Genomic DNA, 22,916 nt, shown 5'->3' with positions numbered 1-22,916 from the left:
GGAAGCAGTTAAAATGCCGAGAATAGCCAGTGAAGCACTTCATCTCATTAACCAAGGAATCACTGAAGAAGAAATTAAGAAAACGATAGAGAAAACCAAAGTAAATAAAGCCCCAGGTCCCGATGGCCTCCCAGCGGAATTCTACAAAATACTAAAGGAAGAGATATCCGGAATATTAGCCAGGTTGTATAATAGTTATTTTTTGCATAATAAATTGATTCACCTTATTTTACAGATTCAATAGTTTCCCCTAATTTATAAAAAGGGTAAAAATCCGGAAGAGATGGGGTCATATCGCCCCATATCACTGTTAAACCTAGATTATAAAATCTTCACGTCAATCTTAGCTGATAGATTAAAAAGAGTAATGGGGGATTTGATACATACGGATCAAACAGGTTTTATACCTGGGAGGAATCCGGTGCGTAATATGCGCAGGGTTCTAGTTATGGTAGATCATTTTTATAATAGAAACCTTTGATGCTAATAAAGATAGTGTAAACGATTTAGCTATTTTATCCATCGATGCAGAAAAAGCATTTGATGCAATCGTATGGGGACCATTTATTTACCGCTCTTAACAAATTTGTTTAGAAGGGAATATAGCAAATGTAATTAGTAAAATTTACAGTAAATCCTAGATCGCAACTCTTAGTAAATGAAGAATTATCTAATCATATTACATTACAGAGAGGGACGAGGCAGGGTTGCCCACTATCACCACTACTATTCGACATTGCTCTTGAACCACTAGCTGCCTTGTTAAGACAAGAAATACGTGGAGTTCCGCTGGGGGGCCAGAGGGTAACTATTTCCTTTATGCGGATGACATTGTTTTATTTCTCCAAGACACTAATGTAAGTATCCCGAAGTGTCTGGGAATTATTAAGAGCTTTAGTCAATTCTCGGGATACAGAATTAACTCTAAAAAATCGGAGTTACTTTGGATCAAGAAAACAAGGCAAAGTTATTATCAGATACATTCAGAGAAGTGGATTATATTAATTACCTAGGTATTAAAATTAGTAAAAATTCCAAAGAATGGTATCACTTAAATTACAGTGAATTTTTTAATATCTACAAGAGAGACTAGAAAGATGGAATATATATTATTTATCCCTTTCGCAAAAATTATGCTGATAAAAATAATAGTATTCCCTCAGTTATTGTTTTTGATGCAGAACTTACCATTTCTCATCTCTAAACAGGATATGGGCAAGTATAAAAAAGCATGTAATAGTTTTATATGGGGGAAGAAGAGACCCAGAATAGCTATTGAGAAACTCACTCAAAGTAAAAAATATGGGTGCCTCGCACTGCCCAGTATTAGTCATTATAATATTGCCGCACTTGTTAAATTCGGGATAGATTGGATTGTGGAGGCAAATTATGTTACTTTACTACGAGATAGAGTCTGTATTAGGTAGCTCCTTTTGATCTTAAGGCAATTCTACACCATCCACACCGTAGATTACCAAGTAAAATAAGTAATTTAATCACGTTTTCTAGTGTGGTACAGGCGTGGCAAAAATATTGCACTCTTAGAGGTCAAGACTTTCAATTGTCAAAATACCTGCCTATCTCAGGGACTCCAGACTTTACATCGGGGTTACACGACGCGGTATTTAAAAAACTGGAGACAAAAAGGGATAGTGTATTTCTCTCAGATAATGTCAGAGGATGGGGGATAATACAAACCTACGAGGTTATAGCAAGGAATTTTTACTTACCAGCAAATAATTTTTTTGCATATTTGCAAGTCAGAAGTTTTCTCTCAGAAATGCTACGGAAGCATAGATTGGTCTGGGATCCAGGAATTGAATCTGGGTTTAAACTATATAAGGCAGGGAAAACATGCTTTATCTTATTGGTACCAGGGAATACAGGCAGTGTCAGGGGAAATTCATCTGGACAATTTAAAAGAGAAATTATTAAGGAACTTTGGAACAATACAAAAGGGAGAAATTATACAGAGCTTTAAGCGGGCCAGAGAAGCAACATCATTAGTGAGCTGGAGGGAATCCCAGTTTAAATTAATGAACAACTTTTATCTTACACCCTATAGAATAGCCAAATGGCGTCAGGGAGGGCAAAAAGAGAAACTGTTCAAAATGTAATCTTGAGAAGGCGGGATTAAAACACTGCCTCTGGGAATGCCCGAAGATCCGGCATTCTGGGGTAAAGTGCAATACTGGTTAAACAGATTTTTGCCGGAAAGGGTTTGATATTCTCCCAAGTGATGTATTTTTTTTGAGGAAGATTTCAGACCAATAGGGAAGAGGCTCATTCATAAACACGGCCATTTTGGCCGCTCGTAATTTAATTTTTAGGAGCTGGAGATCACCAGGTCCCCTAGGGTTGGGAGAGTTTACTAGCAGCATGAAATTACAGATGATAATAGAAAGACTAGGTTTAACGTGTGCGGATGAAAAACAGTTTAGAAGGTTTTTTGATAAATGGAAAAGATATAATCTTATCATGGCCATGTGAAACTCAGAGGCAGTTTATTGCTCCATTAAGGAGCATTGCCTCTTTTGATCACGCTGATTGTAGAGGAAGTTCTGCCTCATTCTTGGTTATAAAAGTCTGGGAGGGAGGAATCGGTTTGCCACGATGGTTACGATTTTTTTTTTTTTTTTTTTCTTCTCTTTTTTCTTTTTTTTTTTTCTTCTGTAGCTCTGAGTGCCCCTTTTTAAAGAAAGCACTGTACACAGATACTAAGATTTATTTTTGGAGATTATATGGGACAAAGGAAGGGAAGGGTTTTAAAAAAGCAGGAATAATAAGAATCCCATTGTTTGGGATAAGTCGAGTAGGAAACATGTTATGTTTGCTTAAATATTGTATAATTCACGTGAAAAGATGTGTTATTTGTTTTTGGTTTTTTTGTCGGTATGAGAAGGTACTATGTATATGACATGTTACTTTTTTTTTTTTTTTTCTACTTTCCTTATTTGTCCCGTGTTGCTTGATCATGAGATTTTCTCTTTTTCTTTCTTTTGTAATTTGATGGATTCTCAATAAAATTGATTTAAAAAAAAAAAAAAAACATTATACTCACACACATATATGTATATGTAACTCAGTAACATTATACTCCTCACACTATATGTATATGTAACTCAGTAGCATTATACTCACTCACACTATATGTATATGTAACTCACGTAACATTATACTCACTCACACTATATGTATATGTAGCTCAGTAACATTATACTCACTCACACTATATGTATATGTAGCTCAGTAACATTATACTCACTCACACTATATGTATATGTAGCTCAGTAACATTATACTCACTCACCTATATGTATATATAGCTCAGTAACATTATACTCCTCACACTATATGTATATGTAGCTCAGTAACATTATACTCACACTATATGTATATGTAGCTCAGTAACATTATACTCACTCACACTATATGTATATGTAGCTCAGTAACATTATACTCACTCACACTATATGTATATGTAACTCAGTAACATTATACTCACTCACACTATATGTATATGTAGCTCAGTAACATTATACTCACTCACACTATATGTATATGTAGCTCAGTAACATTATACTCACTCCACACTATATGTATATGTAGCTCAGTAACATTATACTCACTCACACTATATGTATATGTAGCTCAGTAACATTATACTCACTCACACTATATGTATATGTAACTCAGTAACATTATACTCACTCACACTATATGTATATGTAGCTCAGTAACATCATTATACTCACTCACACTATATGTATATGTAGCTCAGTAACATCAAATACTCACTCACACTATATGTATATGTAACTCAGTAACATTATACTCACTCACACTATATGTATATGTAACTCAGTAACATTATACTCACTCACACTATATGTATATGTAGCTCAGTAACATTATACTCACTCACACTATATGTATATGTAGCTCAGTAACATTATACTCACTCACACTATATGTATATGTAGCTCAGTAACATTATACTCACTCACACTATATGTATATGTAGCTCAGTAACATCATTATACTCACTCACACTATATGTATATGTAGCTCAGTAACATTATACTCACTCACACTATATGTATATGTAAGCTCAGTAACATTATACTCACTCACACTATATGTATATGTAACTCAGTAACATTATACTCACTCACACTATATGTATATGTAGCTCAGTAACATTATACTCACTCACACTATATGTATATGTAGCTCAGTAACATCATTACTCACTCACACTATATGTATATGTAGCTCAGTACATTATACTCACTCACACTATATGTATATGTAGCTCAGTAACAATATACTCACTCACAATATATGTATATGTAGCTCAGTAACAATTATACTCACTCACACTATATGTATATGTAGCTCAGTAACAATTATACTCACTCACACTATATGTATATGTAGCTCAGTAACATTATACTCACTCACACTATATGTATATGTAGCTCAGTAACATATACTCACTCACACTATATGTATATGTAGCTCAGTAACATTATACTCACTCACACTATATGTATATGTAGCTCAGTAACATTATACTCACTCACACTATATGTATATGTAGCTCAGTAACATTATACTCACTCACACTATATGTATATGTAGCTCAGTAACATTATACTCACTCACACTATATGTATATGTAACTCAGTAACATTATACTCACTCACACTATATGTATATGTAACTCAGTAACATTATACTCACTCACACTATATGTATATGTAGCTCAGTAACATTATACTCACTCACACTATATGTATATGTAACTCAGTAACATTATACTCACTCACACTATATGTATATGTAGCTCAGTAACATTATACTCACTCACACTATATGTATATGTAACTCAGTAACATTATACTCACTCACACTATATGTATATGTAACTCAGTAACATTATACTCACTCACACTATATGTATATGTAGCTCAGTAACATTATACTCACTCACACTATATGTATATGTAACTCGGTAACATTATACTCACTCACACTATATGTATATGTAACTCGGTAACATTATACTCACTCACACTATATGTATATGTAGCTCAGTAACATTATACTCACTCACACTATATGTATATGTAGCTCAGTAACATCATTATACTCACTCACACTATATGTATATGTAACTCAGTAACATTATACTCACTCACACTATATGTATATGTAGCTCAGTAACATCATTATACTCACTCACACTATATGTATATGTAGCTCAGTAACATTATACTCACTCACACTATATGTATATGTAACTCAGTAACATTATACTCACTCACACTATATGTATATGTAACTCAGTAACATTATACTCACTCACACTATATGTATATGTAACTCAGTAACATTATACTCACTCACACTATATGTATATGTAACTCAGTAACATTATACTCACTCACACTATATGTATATGTAACTCAGTAACATTATACTCACTCACACTATATGTATATGTAACTCAGTAACATTATACTCACTCACACTATATGTATATGTAACTCAGTAACATTATACTCACTCACACTATATGTATATGTAGCTCAGTAACATCATTATACTCACTCACACTATATGTATATGTAACTCAGTAACATTATACTCACTCACACTATATGTATATGTAGCTCAGTAACATTATACTCACTCACACTATATGTATATGTAGCTCAGTAACATCATTATACTCACTCACACTATATGTATATGTAGCTCAGTAACATTATACTCACGATACATTTGGACTTCCTGTGGGAGGAGCGTGAGGAAGACGTGCACGCTAGAGCTCTGTGAGAGGGAGCCGTTTTTACTATCATACCCCACCAAAATTGCTCCTATTGCTGGGGGTGAGAGCCCTGCCTGGGGAGACACAGCTCCATCTGAAGGGGAAGTCTACATTTACCGAAGAAGAGGCCGGTAGGTCCCGGCCAGAGACACACATTGCAGTGCTCTGAAAGTTATCCCAGACGACAGACCGCAGCTTGCCTAGTGATTGCTGTAAAGGGGATAGTCGCCCTGGTAGCGACGAAAAGCTTGACGCTGACCACATTCAAACTAGCAGAGACCGGCACTTGCTCACAGTACCCGGCGTGGATGGGAGGTGTCCTGACTGCAGCCGAGGAGGTCGTGTAGCAGTGAGGGGTGTCTCGGAACAGCGGCCTGGAACGCTGAACGAATTTCACCAGAGAAGCGCAAGTATTGTTTGTACTAAGATGCTGGCGGTCTGTTTGGTGTGTCTGTGTAAGGGGCCATAACTGTATTCGTCTGTCTTGGCTTGTAAAGCAGCCGGTATAAGGGACCGGAGACAAATAAAAAAAAACTTCAGTATATCACGGATGAACAAAATCTTAAAGGGGGAGCTGTGTTGTGCGATAATAAACTGTAATCCTGAAAACTTTTTCTGCTAGGAGCAAAAGGTGTACAGAAAGGATAAGAAATGGAAATACCTCATTAACTGTACTGGTCTATGATAATTAAATGTGCCTTAAAGTTAACAAGCTTCTAAAAGCAGAATTGCAGCTTGTATTGGCTGAATAAACTTTTAAGGGTATGCTGTGGTACAGGAAAACAGGCTGCAACCCTGAAAATCTTTTGTGGCAAGGAGTAATTCCACTCAGAAAGGCTAAGGAAGAGGAATATTGTATCTACTAAATTGGACTGACATAATCAAATAACTACGCTCTAAGGAACCTTTAATAGCAGAAAAACTGTGCTGGATAGAGTGTGATATAAGCATTGACTTAAAACTTTTTGTGTATATCAGATGTAGCTTTTATTAAGTTAGCTGTTAGAGATAGAATTGAGAACGACGCTGACTGGGGAATTACCATTAGTAATTTGCTCCAGATTGATACAAGAAGCGGGGCAGTATTTCCTGTTTTTTTGAGTGGCATATTAATCAGTTAGAAGAATACTAAGTGATCTTCAAAAAAAAAAAAAAATTTTGATGTTATTATATGTTATATTTTTTTTTTTTTTTTGTTATTAACTAAGATGTTGGGCAATTGATCCAGCGATTTTGGAAAGCAGTAACCATTATTCCTACGCACAGAGTGCCCAACGGGCAATACAGTAATAACAAATAATATTGTGAAATCGTACAAGGTATTCTATACTGCCTGTAGCTAAGTATTTCTCTACTGCCTGTAGTTAAGCATTTCTTGTGTGGTTCGAGAGAAGGAAGGGTAATTGAACAGATAGTATTGCTACAATAATAAGTGGCAGTAGGAAGTGAGACCAAAGGATCATATGTGGGGGAAGGGATACGTTGCTTAGAACACATTAGCACAATCAGAAGTTGATTCTTCTCTTTTTTCACTTTTTTTTTTTACACGAGTTACATCACTTTCTGGACAGAGTTCACCACAAGCTATAAAACACTGTTTTGGTCTAATTTCTTATTAAAAGGACACACTATTCTTAAAACACAGTTAGGTTAATTGTTAGATTACTAGGCGATACATCCAGTCAGGGGGGTCCCGACTTGAGAAGTGGTTAACGGGTTTTTGTGCACAGAGTATATCAGCACAGCTAGGTGTTGTTTTTCTTCACCACATCTTTGTTTTTTTTTTTTGTTTTTTTTTGTTTTTTTCTCACGATTACATCACTTTCTGGACATAGTCCTTCACAAGGTTTATAGCATTGTTCTGGAGCAGTCTGTATTTATAAGGACACATTATTTTTAAAACACACTCAGATCAAGTTGCACTTAACAATAGGCACTTTTTTTTTTTTTTTTTTCCCCCTTCTCGCATTAGTATATATATATATATGAGATCCGGTTAAGTGAGTTAAACTGGAACTGTTTTTTGTACACATGTACACATAGCTATACTTATGGAAAAATATATACCTAACCTAAAAACAAGGTCTCCAGCCATGCCGGCAAAGAGAGACAAAAAAACCAAGGTGCAAGAGACAGTATTAGAGGGATCAATGGAGGCCTTCACAGATACTACAGAAAAACAGCTATCGAATAATCAATTAGCAGAGCTAATACTACCGCAATTTGACTCTATCAAAAAAGAGATTGTTACGCTTTCAGCAGAAGTTAGAGCTTTTTCCAATAGATTATCTGAGGTGGAAGATAGAGTCTCCGACCTGGAGGATAGATTTAGCACACATGAAGCAAACTGGTTAAACTATGAGGAAAAGATCAAATTAATGCAATTGAAAATTGATGATTTAGAGGATAGATCCCGCAGGAATAATATCCGCATAGTGGGATTGCCGGAAAGTCCAGACTTTGAGGATCTAATGTTATTTGGCTCAGTGACCTTACCTGCCTTGTTGGGGATGCAGGTGACTTCTGATAAGATTAGAGTAGAGAGGGCTCACAGAGTTGGGAATATTAACAAACACGCAGATGGGTCTATACGTCCAAGAATGGTTTTGATAAAGTATTTGGATTTTCAGGATAAGGTGACCATAATGAGACAGTATAGGAAAATCAAGGTTTTCAAAGTAGGCACCAAGCAGGTGTTTTTATTTCAAGACTTCTCTGTGGAAACTTCTTCTAAAAGAAGGAAGATGGCACCTTTCTGCACGAGTCTGATAAAAGCAGGCGTAAAAGCTGCATTAAGATATCCTGCAATAATCATAATTACAAACCCGGAAGGTGACAGCGTCCTTCTAAAGTCAGCTTTAGAAGCTGGAAGATATTGCACAGAGAAGGGTATAGAGGTGTCTAAGGACACAAGGTAAATAGAGTGATTTGGCCAACACAGATTTTTTATGCCAGTAGATATACTTATGTATGTGTTCTGGTTTATCTCCCCCCCCTTTTTTTTTTTTTCTCTTTCTTTCTCTCTTTTTTTTTTTTTTTTCTTCTCTTCCCCTCATCGTGGCAGGCGTGGTTCCACCCTCCTTAGACGGTAGAATATTAGGAAGCAAAAGTTTTAGTAAACTCATTTTAATTATTAAATGTTGAATTTTGCCTCGTGGAATGTTGGAGGCATTACCTCCCCCATTAAAAGGAAAAATATTTTTAAATTACTTAAACGACATCATGCTGATATTATATTTTTACAAGAGCTGCATTTAAGAGAAACAGAGATAGCTAAATTAAAGGTTAACTGGGTCTCCGAAATATTTGCAACTCCCTGCAACAGTAGGAAATGTGGTGTGGCCATTTTATTTAACAAAAATTTAGTCTATAAACTCATTGGGTCAGAGATAGATCCCTCAGGGAGATTCATAATTATGCAAGTAGAAATTGAACAGAGAGTGTGGACACTCTGTACGATCTATGGTCCTAATGGATTTGATTGTGGTTTCTGGGCCAAAATGGTGAATAAGCTGATACCCTATCTGGGTCAAAACATAATTCTGGCTGGTGATTTAAATGCAACAATGTATCCACTGTTAGATAGGTTCCATTTCAAGGCTAATAAGCAGCACCTGAGGGAGGCAAAAGTGTTAAGAGAATTTGCCAAAAAACTTAAATTAAAAGATGTTTGGCGATTACAACATCCCGATGAACGTAGTTTTTCTTGTGAATCAAAGGGCTACAAAAACTTCTCACGTATAGATATGTTTTTGGTTGAGGAAAGTATACTTGCTTGCGATCTTGTATCACAGATATCAGAAATATTAATATCTGATCATGCTATAATTACTTTAAAAGTAGAAAGTAAGATGAAGAGGAATAGTGGAAGTATGAATTCTTTTTTTTTCCCTAAATATATGATATTTGATGAGAAGTTCCATGTATGGCTCTCGGAGAGATGGAAAGAGTATTATACGTTTAATAAGGCATATATACCCAAAATAGAATTTTTTTGCGAAGCAGGGAAGGCGGCTTTAAGAGGGGAGATTAAAGCGTATATGATAGAAAGAAAACATAAGTGGAGGTATAGAGAGACACAGTTAGCTAACCAACTTAAAAAATCCTACGGCAATTATATTAGGGATCCCAAGGCAGAGACATGGAAAAAGTATAGTCAAGCGAAAAGTGAGAGGGAACTATACTTAAAAGAATCTTGGGCACGAGAAGATATGAAAACTAGAGCATTTTGCCAGGGGTATCAGGGTATCTCAGCTAAATATCTAGCAAAGGTTATTAAATTTAGGAAAAAAAGAAACATAATTCCCTCAATTAAGGAGGGTTCTACAACCTTTATACAATCATCTGAAATACGGGAGGCTTTTTTCAGGTTTTACCAAAAATTATATTCTAGAGAAGAAATTGACCAGAGGGAGAAAGCCAAATTTTGGGAAGCAGTTAAAATGCCGAGAATAGCCAGTGAAGCACTTCATCTCATTAACCAAGGAATCACTGAAGAAGAAATTAAGAAAACGATAGAGAAAACCAAAGTAAATAAAGCCCCAGGTCCCGATGGCCTCCCAGCGGAATTCTACAAAATACTAAAGGAAGAGATATCCGGAATATTAGCCAGGTTGTATAATAGTTATTTTTTGCATAATAAAATTGATTCACCTTATTTTACAGATTCAATAGTTTCCCTAATTTATAAAAAGGGTAAAAATCCGGAAGAGATGGGGTCATATCGCCCCATATCACTGTTAAACCTAGATTATAAAATCTTCACGTCAATCTTAGCTGATAGATTAAAAAGAGTAATGGGGGATTTGATACATACGGATCAAACAGGTTTTATACCTGGGAGGAATCCGGTGCGTAATATGCGCAGGGTTCTAGTTATGGTAGATCATTTTTATAATAGAAACCTTGATGCTAATAAAGATAGTGTAAACGATTTAGCTATTTTATCCATCGATGCAGAAAAAGCATTTGATGCAATCGTATGGGACCATTTATTTACCGCTCTTAACAAATTTGGTTTAGAAGGGAATATAGCAAATGTAATTAGTAAAATTTACAGTAATCCTAGATCGCAACTCTTAGTAAATGAAGAATTATCTAATCATATTACATTACAGAGAGGGACGAGGCAGGGTTGCCCACTATCACCACTACTATTCGACATTGCTCTTGAACCACTAGCTGCCTTGTTAAGACAAGAAATACGTGGAGTTCCGCTGGGGGGCCAGAGGGTAACTATTTCCCTTTATGCGGATGACATTGTTTTATTTCTCCAAGACACTAATGTAAGTATCCCGAAGTGTCTGGGAATTATTAAGAGCTTTAGTCAATTCTCGGGATACAGAATTAACTCTAAAAAATCGGAGTTACTTTGGATCAAGAAAACAAGGCAAAGTTATTCTCAAGATACATTCAGAGAAGTGGATTATATTAATTACCTAGGTATTAAAATTAGTAAAAATTCCAAAGAATGGTATCACTTAAATTACAGTGAATTTTTTAATAATCTACAAGAGAGACTAGAAAGATGGAATATATATTATTTATCCCTTTCGGCAAAAATTATGCTGATAAAAATAATAGTATTCCCTCAGTTATTGTTTTTGATGCAGAACTTACCATTTCTCATCTCTAAACAGGATATGGGCAAGTATAAAAAAGCATGTAATAGTTTTATATGGGGGAAGAAGAGACCCAGAATAGCTATTGAGAAACTCACTCAAAGTAAAAAATATGGTGGCCTCGCACTGCCCAGTATTAGTCATTATAATATTGCCGCACTTGTTAAATTCGGGATAGATTGGATTGTGGAGGCAAATTATGTTACTTACTACGAGATAGAGTCTGTATTAGTAGCTCCTTTTGATCTTAAGGCAATTCTACACCATCCACACCGTAGATTACCAAGTAAAATAAGTAATTTAATCACGTTTTCTAGTGTGGTACAGGCGTGGCAAAAATATTGCACTCTTAGAGGTCAAGACTTTCAATTGTCAAAATACCTGCCTATCTCAGGGACTCCAGACTTTACATCGGGGTTACACAACGCGGTATTTAAAAACTGGAGACAAAAAGGGATAGTGTATTTCTCTCAGATAATGTCAGAGGATGGGGGGATAATACAAACCTACGAGGTTATAGCAAGGAATTTTTACTTACCAGCAAATAATTTTTTTGCATATTTGCAAGTCAGAAGTTTTCTCTCAGAAATGCTACGGAAGCATAGATTGGTCTGGGATCCAGGAATTGAATCTGGGTTTAAACTATATAAGGCAGGGAAACATGCTTTATCTTATTGGTACCAGGGAATACAGGCAGTGTCAGGGGAAATTCATCTGGACAATTTAAAAGAGAAATTATTAAGGAACTTTGGAACAATACAAAGGGAGGAAATTATACAGAGCTTTAAGCGGGCCAGAGAAGCAACATCATTAGTGAGCTGGAGGGAATCCCAGTTTAAATTAATGAACAACTTTTATCTTACACCCTATAGAATAGCCAAATGGCGTCAGGGAGGGCAAAAAGAGAACTGTTCAAAATGTAATCTTGAGAAGGCGGGATTAAAACACTGCCTCTGGGAATGCCCGAAGATCCGGCAATTCTGGGGTAAAGTGCAATACTGGTTAAACAGATTTTTGCCGGAAAGGGTTGATATTCTCCCAAGTGATGTATTTTTTTTGAGGAAAGATTTCAGACCAATAGGGAAGAGGCTATTCATAAACACGGCCATTTTGGCCGCTCGTAATTTAATTTTTAGGAGCTGGAGATCACCAGGTCCCCCTAGGTTGGGAGAGTTTACTAGCAGCATGAAATTACAGATGATAATAGAAAGACTAGGTTTAACGTGTGCGGATGAAAAACAGTTTAGAAGGTTTTTTGATAAATGGAAAGATATAATCTTATCATGGCCATGTGAAACTCAGAGGCAGTTTATTGCTCCATTAAGGAGCATGCCTCTTTTGATCACGCTGATTGTAGAGGAAGTTCTGCCTCATTCTTGGTTATAAAAGTCTGGGAGGGAGGAATCGGTTTGCCACGATGGTTACGATTTTTTTTTTTTTTTTTTTTTCTTCTCTTTTTTCTTTTTTTTTTTTTCTTCTGTAGCTCTGAGTGCCCCTTTTTTAAAGAAGCACTGTACACAGATACTAAGATTTATTTTTGGAGATTATATGGGACAAAGGAAGGGAAGGGTTTTAAAAAAGCAGGAATAATAAGAATCCATTGTTTGGGATAAGTCGAGTAGGAAACATGTTATGTTTGCTTAAATATTGTATAATTCACGTGAAAAGATGTTGTTATTTGTTTTTGGTTTTTTTGTCGGTATGAGAAGGTACTATGTATATGACATGTTACTTTTTTTTTTTTTTTTCTACTTTCCTTATTTGTCCCGTGTTGCTTGATCATGAGATTTTCTCTTTTTCTTTCTTTTGTAATTTGATGGATTCTCAATAAAATTGATTTAAAAAAAAAAAAAAAAAACATTATACTCACACACAATATATGTATATGTAACTCAGTAACATTATACTCCTCACACTATATGTATATGTAACTCAGTAGCATTATACTCACTCACACTATATGTATATGTAACTCACTAACATTATACTCACTCACACTATATGTATATGTAGCTCAGTAGCATTATACTCACTCACACTATATGTATATGTAGCTCAGTAACATTATACTCACTCACACTATATGTATATGTAGCTCAGTAACATTATACTCACACTATATGTATATATAGCTCAGTAACATTATAATCACACTATATGTATATGTAGCTCAGTAACATTATACTCACACTATATGTATATGTAGCTCAGTAACAATATACTCACTCACACTATATGTATATGTAGCTCAGTAACATTATACTCACTCACACTATATGTATATGTAACTCAGTAACATTATACTCACTCACACTATATGTATATGTAGCTCAGTAACATTATACTCACTCACACTATATGTATATGTAACTCAGTAGCATTATACTCACTCACACTATATGTATATGTAGTTCAGTAACATTATACTCACTCACACTATATGTATATGTAGCTCAGTAACATCATTATACTCACTCACACTATATGTATATGTAGCTCAGTAACATTATACTCACTCACACTATATGTATATGTAGCTCAGTAACATCATTATACTCACTCACACTATACGTATATGTAGCTCAGTAACATTATACTCACTCACACTATATGTATATGTAACTCAGTAACATTATACTCACTCACACTATATGAATATGTAGCTCAGTAACATTATACTCACTCACACTATATGTATATGTAGCTCAGTAACATTATACTCACTCACACTATATGTATATGTAACTCAGTAACATTATACTCACTCACACTATATGTATATGTAACTCAGTAACATTATACTCACTCACACTATATGTATATGTAGCTCAGTAACATCATTATACTCACTCACACTATATGTATATGTAGCTCAGTAACATTATACTCACTCACACTATATGTATATGTAACTCAGTAACATTATACTCACTCACACTATATGTATATGTAACTCAGTAACATTAAACTCACTCACACTATATGTATATGTAGCTCAGTAACATTATACTCACTCACACTATATGTATATGTAGCTCAGTAACATCATTATACTCACACTATATGTATATGTAACTCAGTAGCATTATACTCACTCACACTATAGGTATATGTAGCTCAGTAACATTATACTCACACACAATATATGTATATGTAACTCAGTAACATTATACTCACTCACACTATATGTATATGTAACTCACTAACATTATACTCACTCACACTATATGTATATGTAACTCAGTAGCATTATACTCACTCACACTATATGTATATGTAGCTCAGTAACATTATACTCACACTATATGTATATGTAGCTCAGTAATATTATACTCACTCACACTATATGTATATGTAGCTCAGTAACATTATACTCACACTATATGTATATGTAGCTCAGTAACATTATACTCACTCACACTATATGTATATGTAGCTCAGTAACATTATACTCACTCACACTATATGTATATGTAGCTCAGTAACAATATACTCACTCACACTATATGTATATGTAGCTCAGTAACATTATACTCACTCACACTATATGTATATGTAACTCAGTAGCATTATACTCACTCACACTATATGTATATGTAGCTCAGTAACATTATACTCACTCACACTATATGAATATGTAGCTCAGTAACATTATACTTACTCACACTATATGTATATGTAGCTCAGTAACATTGTACTCACTCACACTATATGTATATGTAACTCAGTAACATTATACTCACTCACACTATATGTATATGTAGCTCAGTAACATTATACTCACTCACACTATATGTATATGTAACTCAGTAACATTATACTCACTCACACTATATGTATATGTAGCTCAGTAACATTATACTCACTCACACTATATGTATATGTAACTCAGTAACATTATACTCACTCACACTATATGTATATGTAACTCAGTAACATTATACTCACTAACACTATACGTATATGTAGCTCAGTAACATTATACTCACTCACACTATATGTATATGTAGCTCGGTAACATTATACTCACTCACACTATATGTATATGTAACTCAGTAACATTATACTCACTCACACTATATGTATATGTAGCTCAGTAACATTATACTCACTCACACTATATGTATATGTAACTCAGTAACATTATACTCACTCACACTATATGTAACATTATACTCACTCACACTATATGTATATGTAGCTCAGTAACATTATACTCACTCACACTATATGTATATGTAACTCAGTAACATTATACTCACTCACACTATATGTATATGTAACTCAGTAACAATATACTCACTCACACTATATGTATATGTAACTCAGTAACATTATACTCACTCACACTATATGTATATGTAACTCGGTAACATTATACTCACTCACACTATATGTATATGTAACTCAGTAACATTATACTCACTCACACTATATGTATATGTAGCTCAGTAACATTATACTCACTCACACTATATGTATATGTAACTCAGTAACATTATACTCACTCACACTATATGTATATGTAACTCAGTAACATTATACTCACTCACACTATATGTATATGTAACTCAGTAACATTATACTCACTCACACTATATGTATATGTAACTCAGTAACATTATACTCACTCACACTATATGTATATGTAACTCAGTAACATTATACTCACTCACACTATATGTATATGTAGCTCAGTAACATTATACTCACTCACACTATATGTATATGTAACTCAGTAACATTATACTCACTCACACTATATGTATATGTAGCTCAGTAACATTATACTTACTCACACTATATGTATATGTAGCTCAGTAACATTATACTCACTCACACTATATGTATATGTAGCTCAGTAACATTATACTCACTCACACTATACGTATATGTAACTCAGTAACATTATACTCACTCACACTATATGTATATGTAACTCAGTAACATTATACTCACTCACACTATATGTATATGTAGCTCAGTAACATTATACTCACTCACACTATATGTATATGTAACTCAGTAACATTATACTCACTCACACTATATGTATATGTAACTCAGTAACATTATACTCACTCACACTATATGTATATGTAGCTCAGTAACATTATACTCACTCACACTATATGTATATGTAACTCAGTAACATTATACTCACTCACACTATATGTATATGTAACTCAGTAACATTATACTCACTCACACTATATGTATATGTAGCTCAGTAACATTATACTCACTCACACTATATGTATATGTAACTCAGTAACATTATACTCACTCACACTAATTTGTTTGTTCAATACAAAAGGATACTGTAATTTATCAAGAGCATCTTGATCAATTGTTCCCATACTGTTATAAACCAGTGCACTGCTCAACAGCAAAGCTAAGCAGAAAATCCAGATGTCGTTTTTCTTGTCACCCTAAAAAATAAATGTGCCTTGTTTTAAATGATATATAATGAGATCACATAATATTTTAACTTATATAGCAAGTGTAAAAGGTTTGTAGTGTGTATTGTAGCTAATAATTTCAGAGCTGGGCATTATGCGCACAGTGTACCTAGTAGTCATAACATGGTAAACTCATATATCATTAACTGGCACATGCCAATCTTATTATTGTAAACAAGCTTGCAATTGGTTGCATGTGAGCGACACATGGGAATACACAAGAGATAACTTGTGCAATATTACATTTTAGCAGTTGAAGTTCCTCCTACAAACAGGGCAGGCAGAATAAATCAACGTTCCCTAAGTATTTTATCAAAAAGTTCTTGACCTTTGCTATGTACAGACATATCTGAAACATATTGATAGTACTTCTACTTTAAGCAAACAAGGTGTTTAATGAGTGAGACAATTAACTATTTTATACTAATTAATAAGGTTGTGGATAGATCCTCTGGGATTAAAGGTGAATTGAACTCAAAATGAATCATTAAAAAAAACCTCATAATTAAGTGTAGCAAAAACAGTGCATTTGTTTTCCCTTTTCCTGTTTTCCCTGTGATTCACCTCTGCAAATTGTTTATTATCAATTGCTCCATAGAAAGTCTGGAATACATTCAGTATACTTACTTATCCTGACAAATTCACTGATCTTGTTACATGCTACAGAGTGATTGCTTTGATTAGTGAACAAGATAATTTATAATTGTCCACAGCAAAGGATGCAAAGAATCATGTTTAATAGTTTGTTCAAGAGGTTTATCCTTTGACTGCAATGGAATAACAAAACCTTGAAAAGTTTCCTAAAATATTAACAATTTTAAATACCTTTCAACCGTTTGCTTTTTTAGTTATAAAAATATTAACATTAATGTCCCTATAACAAATCAAATATTGTACAGAGCTTTGAGAAAATCTGCTCCAGATGTGTTTTCTTATAGACCCCTGGTGATCTATTTCAAGAAAAAATCAAAGGACAGTCAAAGTTAAACTTTCATGGTTTAGACAGAGCAGCAATTTTTAACAACTTTCCAATGTTCTTTAATTATCAAATTATTTAGTTCTTTCTGTATCTTTTGTTGAAGATTTAATCTAGGTAGGTGCATAGGGCTCAGGAGCGTACACGTGTCTTTAGTACTCTAGCTACTAGTGTTTGCAACAATGTATAATAGTGCTAAAAGCAATGTTGGAAAACGTTGTGTCATAGAATTCTAAAGATACGTGCACCCTCCTGAGCAATATCATTCTAAGTAGATAAATCTAATGTTTTTATAGGAACATTCTCACCTTTTCCACATCTCCTAATCCCTCCGTATCCAACAGTACTAGCGTGCAATTCGCTTTAGTCGGGTGAGGAACACACCACATCCAGATACCTTTTGTCTTAGCCTCTATGGTAGCTCCTAAATCAAAGCCTGAAAATACAAAACACACACAGTCATCAGCAACCTCAGACAATTGTAAATATAACATAAAGCCATGTACATATAATGTATAACAAGGTACATACAGCATAGAGCAATGTACGTATAATATATAACAATATACATATAACATATAGCAATGTACATATAACATACAACAAGGTACATACAACACATAGCAATGTACATATAATATATAACAATGTACATATAATGTATAACAATGTACATATAACATATAGCAATGTACATATAACATATAACAATATACATATAACATATAACAATGTACTTATAACTTATAACAATGTACATATAACATATAACAATATACATATAACATATAACAATGTACATATAACATATAACAATGTACATATAACAATGTACATATAACAATATACATATAACATATAACAATGTACATATAACATTAACATATAACAATGTACATATAACATATAGAAATGTACATATAACAAGTTACATATAACATATAACAAGGTACATATAACATATAACAATGTACATATAACATAACAATGTATATATAACATATAACAATGTACATATAACATATAACAATGTTCATATAACAATGTACATATAACATGTAACAATATACATATAACATATAACATATAACAATGTACATATAACATATAACAATGTACATATAACAATATATAGAAATGTACATATAACAAGTTACATATAACAAGGTACATATAACATATAACAATGTACATATAACATATAACAATGTACATATAACATATAACAATGTATATATAACATATAACAATGTACATATGGCATATAACACGGTACATATAACATATAACAATGTACATATAACAATGTACATATAACAATGAACATTTAATATATAACAATGTACATATAACATATAACAATGAACATTTAACATATAACAATGAACATTTAACATATAACAATGTACATATAACATATAACAATGTACATATAATATATAACAATGTACATATAACATATAACATATAACAATATACATATACCATATAACAATGTACATATAACAATGTACATATAATAATGTACATATAACATATAACAATATACATATAATATATAACAATATACATATAATATATAACAAGGTACATATAACAATGTACATATAACATATAACAATGTACATATAACATATAACAATGTACATATAATATATAACAATGTACATATAATATATAACAATATACATATACCATATAACAATGTACATATAACATAAAATAATGTACATATAATATATAACAATATACATATAATATATAACAATATACATATAATATATAACAATATACATATAATATATAACAAGGTACATACATCATATAACAATGTACATATAATAGATAACAATGTACATATAACATATAGCACTGTACATATAATATATAACAATGCACATATAATATATAACAATGTACATATAATAGATAACAATGTACATATAATATATAATAAGGTGCATATCATAGATAACAAGGTACATATAACAAGGAACATATAACAAGGTACATATCACATTTAAAATATAACATATAACAATGCACATATGACATATAAGATGGAAGATATCACATATAACAAGGAACATATAACAATGCACATATAACATATAACAATGCACATAAAACATATAACAATGCACATATAACATATAACAATGCACATATAACAAATTGCAATGCACATATGACATATAACAATGCACATATGACATATTACAATGCACATATGACATATTACAATGCACATATAACATATAAGAAGGAACATATCACATATAACAAGGAACATATAACAATGCACATATGACATATAACAATGCACATATAATATATAAGAAGGAACATATCACATATAACAAGGAACATATCACATATAACAAGGAACATATCACATATAACAAGGAACATATAACAATGTACATATGACATATAAAAATGTCACCTCACTGACCTCTATTCACCCCAGCCAGCTTATTCATCAGGTATGATTTTCCTGTCCGGTACAAGCCCACAACAGCCACAACCACTACTGGCTGAGAGATTCCAGACAAGATCTCCAGAGCATCTGAGTTCACCTCTAACTTCCCATCTGTGGAGTTCATAATTAGACAGACCGGACCTCCCATCTTTACGTTCAGCGCCATTATTCCTGTACACCTGTATTAGCAGAATTACTGAAAAAAATACAGCACAACACACTTTGCTTAGAGAAGGCTTACCAAGCCTACATTAACAACAAATACTCCAATGATCCAGGGAAACAAAGTGGACTTTATTACAAGTGTGGGGGATTCCCAAGAAAACAGCAACGTTTCAGGTTGACAATAAACCCTTATTCATGCTAACACACAGTTCATATTATCATACTATTTAAATGATTTGTGCAAGGTGCCAAAAACATTATGCTCATGCACCACATAGGGGTGACAAAATATATCACATCTTAATATGTTTAGAATATATAAATATATATACGTACAGTATATACTAGTCCTAAAGCCCGTTCACATTTTTGCAGTACAGCGGTTCCACCCCTTGCTCTCTCTCCCTCCCCCTCTCTTTTGCTCTCTCTCTCCCCTTCTCTTTTGTGCTCTCTCTCCCCCTCTCTTTTGTGCTCTTTCTCCCCCTCTCTTTTGCACTCTCTCTCACCCTCTCTTTTGCGCTCTCTCTCTCCCCTCTCTTTTGCGCTCTTTCTCTCCCCCTCTCTTTTGCGCTCTCTCCCCCCTCTCTTTTGCTCTTCTTCTCCCCCTCTCTTTTGCGCTCTCTCTCCCCACTCTCTTTTGTTCTGTCTCTCTCCCCTCTCTTTTGCTCTCTCTCTCCATCCCTCTCTTTTGCTCTTTCTTTCCGTCCCTCTTTTTGCTCTCTCTCTCTCTCTCTCTCAATCCCTCTATTTTGCTCTCTCTCTCTCCCCCATCTCTCTCCCCCTCTCTTTTGCTCTGTCTCTCTCCCCCTCTCTATTGCTCTCTCTCCCCCCTCTATTTTGCTCTCTCTCCCCCCTCTCCCCCCTTTTTTTGCTCTCTCTCTCCCCCTCTCTCTGTCCCCTCCTTTCTCTCCATCCCCCCTCTTTTTTTGCTTTCTCTCCCCCTCTCTTTTGCGCTCTCTCTCTTCCCCTCTCTTTTGCTCGCTCTCTTTCTCCCCCTCTTATTTTATCTCTCCCCATCTCTTTTGCTCTCTCTCCCCATCTCTTTGCTCTCTCTCCCCCTCTCTTTTGCTCTCTCTTCCCTCTACTTTGCTCTTCTCCCCCCTCTCTTTTGCTCTTTCCCCTCTCTTTTGCTCTTCCCTCTCTCTTTTGCTCTCTCTTACCCTCTCTTGAGCTCTTTCCCATCTACTTTGCTCTCTCCCCCTCTCTTTCTATCTCTCTCCCCTCTCTCTCACGCGCGCGACCGCGCCCAGCCCCGCCCCTGCCATGTCCGGCCGCGACTGCTCATGTCCAGCCACGCCCACTTACACCCGCACCGTGCCGCAAACAGATCAGGTAGACTCTAAGGCCAGGTGTGTTTGTCCTTGTTCTGTCTCTACTGCGTATGACAGCTTCGGACAAACACGCTTGGCCTTTTATGTTATAGGATAATATATATATAATTGTATTTTTATATATATATATATATATATATATATACATATACATACAACGTGTAAACAGAATTAAAGTGGATACAAAAAAACTTGCAGATTGTTTCAACAATAACCTTAAAAGAATGTTAAAAATACAGTAATGTATCGGTTACATATTTCGAGGCTAATAGGTAACAAAAATATGAGCACAAAAATTATACATTTACCAAAATACTGACCAATCATAGTCACGATTAAGAACCATAGGGAACATGGTATCTAAATGATATATCTAAAACGTTTCTCTCTGATTTAATATCATCTCTCTATTGCCCCCTCCCCTAGGGGTTTTTACATGTTCTATGATTTGGAAACGTAGCTGACTTATACTATAACCTTTTTACAAAATATGTGCAGAAACTGGGGCATCTTTATTTTTGTGTCTGATGTTGGAGTTGTATTCAGTAATTCTTTCACGTAATTCACGGGTCATTTGACCAATGTAAAATAGGGCATTTAATGATATATATTGCATACGTGGACCTACATGTCATATACTCGCGTATAGGATATTTCTTTCCTGTGTGTGGGTGGTAAAAAATGTCACTTTTAATCATGGAGTTACAATTAATACAATTGAGACAAGGGTAACAACCTGTTCTTTTACTCCAAATAGTACTTTGTATACAAAGCTTATCACTCCCTTCATCTGCTCTCACAAGTCTGTCTTTGAGGTTTCTACCACTTCTATAAGCTGGCATTGGATATTCAAAAAAATCACTTATCTGCGGGTGGCAAAATTGTAGCACATGCCAATGTTTTCTCAAAATTCTATTAATTTGACTGCTTCTTGTATTAAATTGGGAAACAAAGACTAATCTGTTTTTTTGTTTAGTTCTGGATATTTTATTAGAATTTTGAGATTTACCTGTGTCTTGCAATAATCCGTCTGGATAACCTCT

At 34.2% G+C, this 22,916-nt stretch overlaps 1 protein-coding gene across 1 annotated transcript in view; it reads right to left on the bottom strand.

Moving 5' to 3' along the window:
- Positions 1 to 20,543, bottom strand: part of LOC128643636 (guanylate-binding protein 7-like) — a 36,166-nt gene extending 15,623 nt beyond the window's left edge. The window contains exons 1-3 of the mRNA XM_053696468.1: positions 20,351 to 20,543; positions 18,204 to 18,331; positions 16,780 to 16,889 (exon numbers count right to left, since the gene is read on the bottom strand). Coding sequence (XP_053552443.1) covers positions 16,780 to 16,889; positions 18,204 to 18,331; positions 20,351 to 20,543 — 431 coding nt within the window. The remainder of the gene's footprint in view (positions 1 to 16,779; positions 16,890 to 18,203; positions 18,332 to 20,350) is intronic.
- Positions 20,544 to 22,916: the final 2,373 nt, after the last annotated feature.

The sequence above is a fragment of the Bombina bombina genome, unplaced genomic scaffold, assembly GCF_027579735.1.
Source record: "Bombina bombina isolate aBomBom1 unplaced genomic scaffold, aBomBom1.pri scaffold_1031, whole genome shotgun sequence".
NCBI classification, from domain to species: Eukaryota; Metazoa; Chordata; class Amphibia; order Anura; family Bombinatoridae; genus Bombina; species Bombina bombina.
The sequence above is the reverse complement of the archived record's forward strand: the minus strand, read 5'-3'. Positions and strand labels throughout refer to the sequence as shown.